The sequence below is a fragment of the Mauremys mutica genome, chromosome 13 (assembly GCF_020497125.1).
Source record: "Mauremys mutica isolate MM-2020 ecotype Southern chromosome 13, ASM2049712v1, whole genome shotgun sequence".
Classification (NCBI taxonomy): Eukaryota; Metazoa; Chordata; order Testudines; family Geoemydidae; genus Mauremys; species Mauremys mutica.
This window is the reverse complement of record NC_059084.1, coordinates 51,447,122-51,448,412: the sequence shown is the minus strand read 5'-3', so window position 1 is coordinate 51,448,412 and position 1,291 is coordinate 51,447,122. Positions and strand designations below refer to the sequence as shown.

General features: G+C 55.8%; 1 gene segment (V, D, J or C); it reads left to right on the top strand.

Annotated features, from left to right (window-relative positions):
- Positions 1–270: 270 nt before the first annotated feature.
- On the top strand, positions 271–1,074 carry LOC123347653. The segment is given in 3 exon segments: positions 271–316; positions 409–711; positions 1,013–1,074. Coding segments are annotated over 3 exon segments (411 nt in total).
- The last annotated feature ends 217 nt before the right edge of the window (positions 1,075–1,291 follow it).

The window sequence follows — 1,291 nt, the reverse complement described above, 5'->3', positions numbered from 1 at the left end:
CCCAGCGCCCTGTGCCCGGCGCTGCACAGACACACAGGAGGGGACAGTCTGATTCCTGAACCCAGAGCCCTAGGGCGAGTCACTCAGATCACTGGCAGCAGGAGTGTGTGTCTCTTATAAAGCGGGGACATGCAAATGAGGGAGACAGTTTCCTGTTTAAATCTGTGCCTCTCCCTGCCCAGGCTGCACCGGGAGACACAATCCGCAGCCCCTGGGTCTGTGCAGTGACCAGCCAGTCCCTGAGAACTTTCCCCTCCTGCACCAGGGAAAATGGGATTTTTGCTTCTGTTCATTTTCGCTGTAGCAGCTTTGGAAGGTATTTTCCTCCTCTGAATAACGGGCAGTGTCAAGAATATTGTGTTAACGCTGCTTTTTATACCGAAATTTACAACCTGTCTTTATTCCCAGGTGTCTGGTCCCAGGTGCAGCTGGTGGAGTCCGGAGGGGATGTGAAAAAGCCCGGAGACTCTCTCCGCCTCTCCTGCAAAGCCTCCGGGTTCACCTTCAGCAGCTGGGATATGAACTGGGTCCGGCAGGCTCCCGGCAAGGGGCTAGAATGGGTCGCTTATATAAACACGGGTGGGAGTACTATATACTACCTTGATTCCGTCAAAGGCCGATTCACCATCTCCCGGGACAATCCCAAGAGTGAGCTGTATCTGCAAATGACCGGCCTGAAGCCCGAGGACACCGCCCGCTATTACTGTGCGAGACACAGTGACACGAAACCGGTTTGTGATCATACAAAAACCCGGGCTGCGGAATCGCGCTTCTCCCGGCAGCCGCGCGGGGGCAGCAGTGACACACACACCGCTCCGGGCTGGGACAGGAGACCCGGCACCCGGGTGAATGTAACACAAACCTCCCGGCAGTTTTAACCCTTCCGTTCCCGGGCAACGTGTCTCCCCTTCCTGCCCAGAGCCCCGCTGGGTGCAGAGATCCCTCGCTTCATCTGTGAACCCCAATCCGGAGTGAGTCCTGTTCTGAGTCGCTCTCTCCTCGCTGACCTGGCACGTTGGCTCCCCCGGGGCCCGTCTCGGTGTCAGACTCACAGGACAGCGTATGTCAGTGTAAACGGGACAAGCGCATTGGGGTTCGCATCAGACCCAACGGATGGAGCGAATTTCCCCTAGGGCCAAATCCTCCGCTGGTGTAAAGTCACCGCAGCTGCTTCCGCTAGACTCGAGTTACTTCGGATTTACACGAACTGGACCACAAGACCTTACACCACAAGTCCCACTAGACTTAAAGATGAGGGCTCTTTAAAAACACTGTCATCAAATAAAATCCA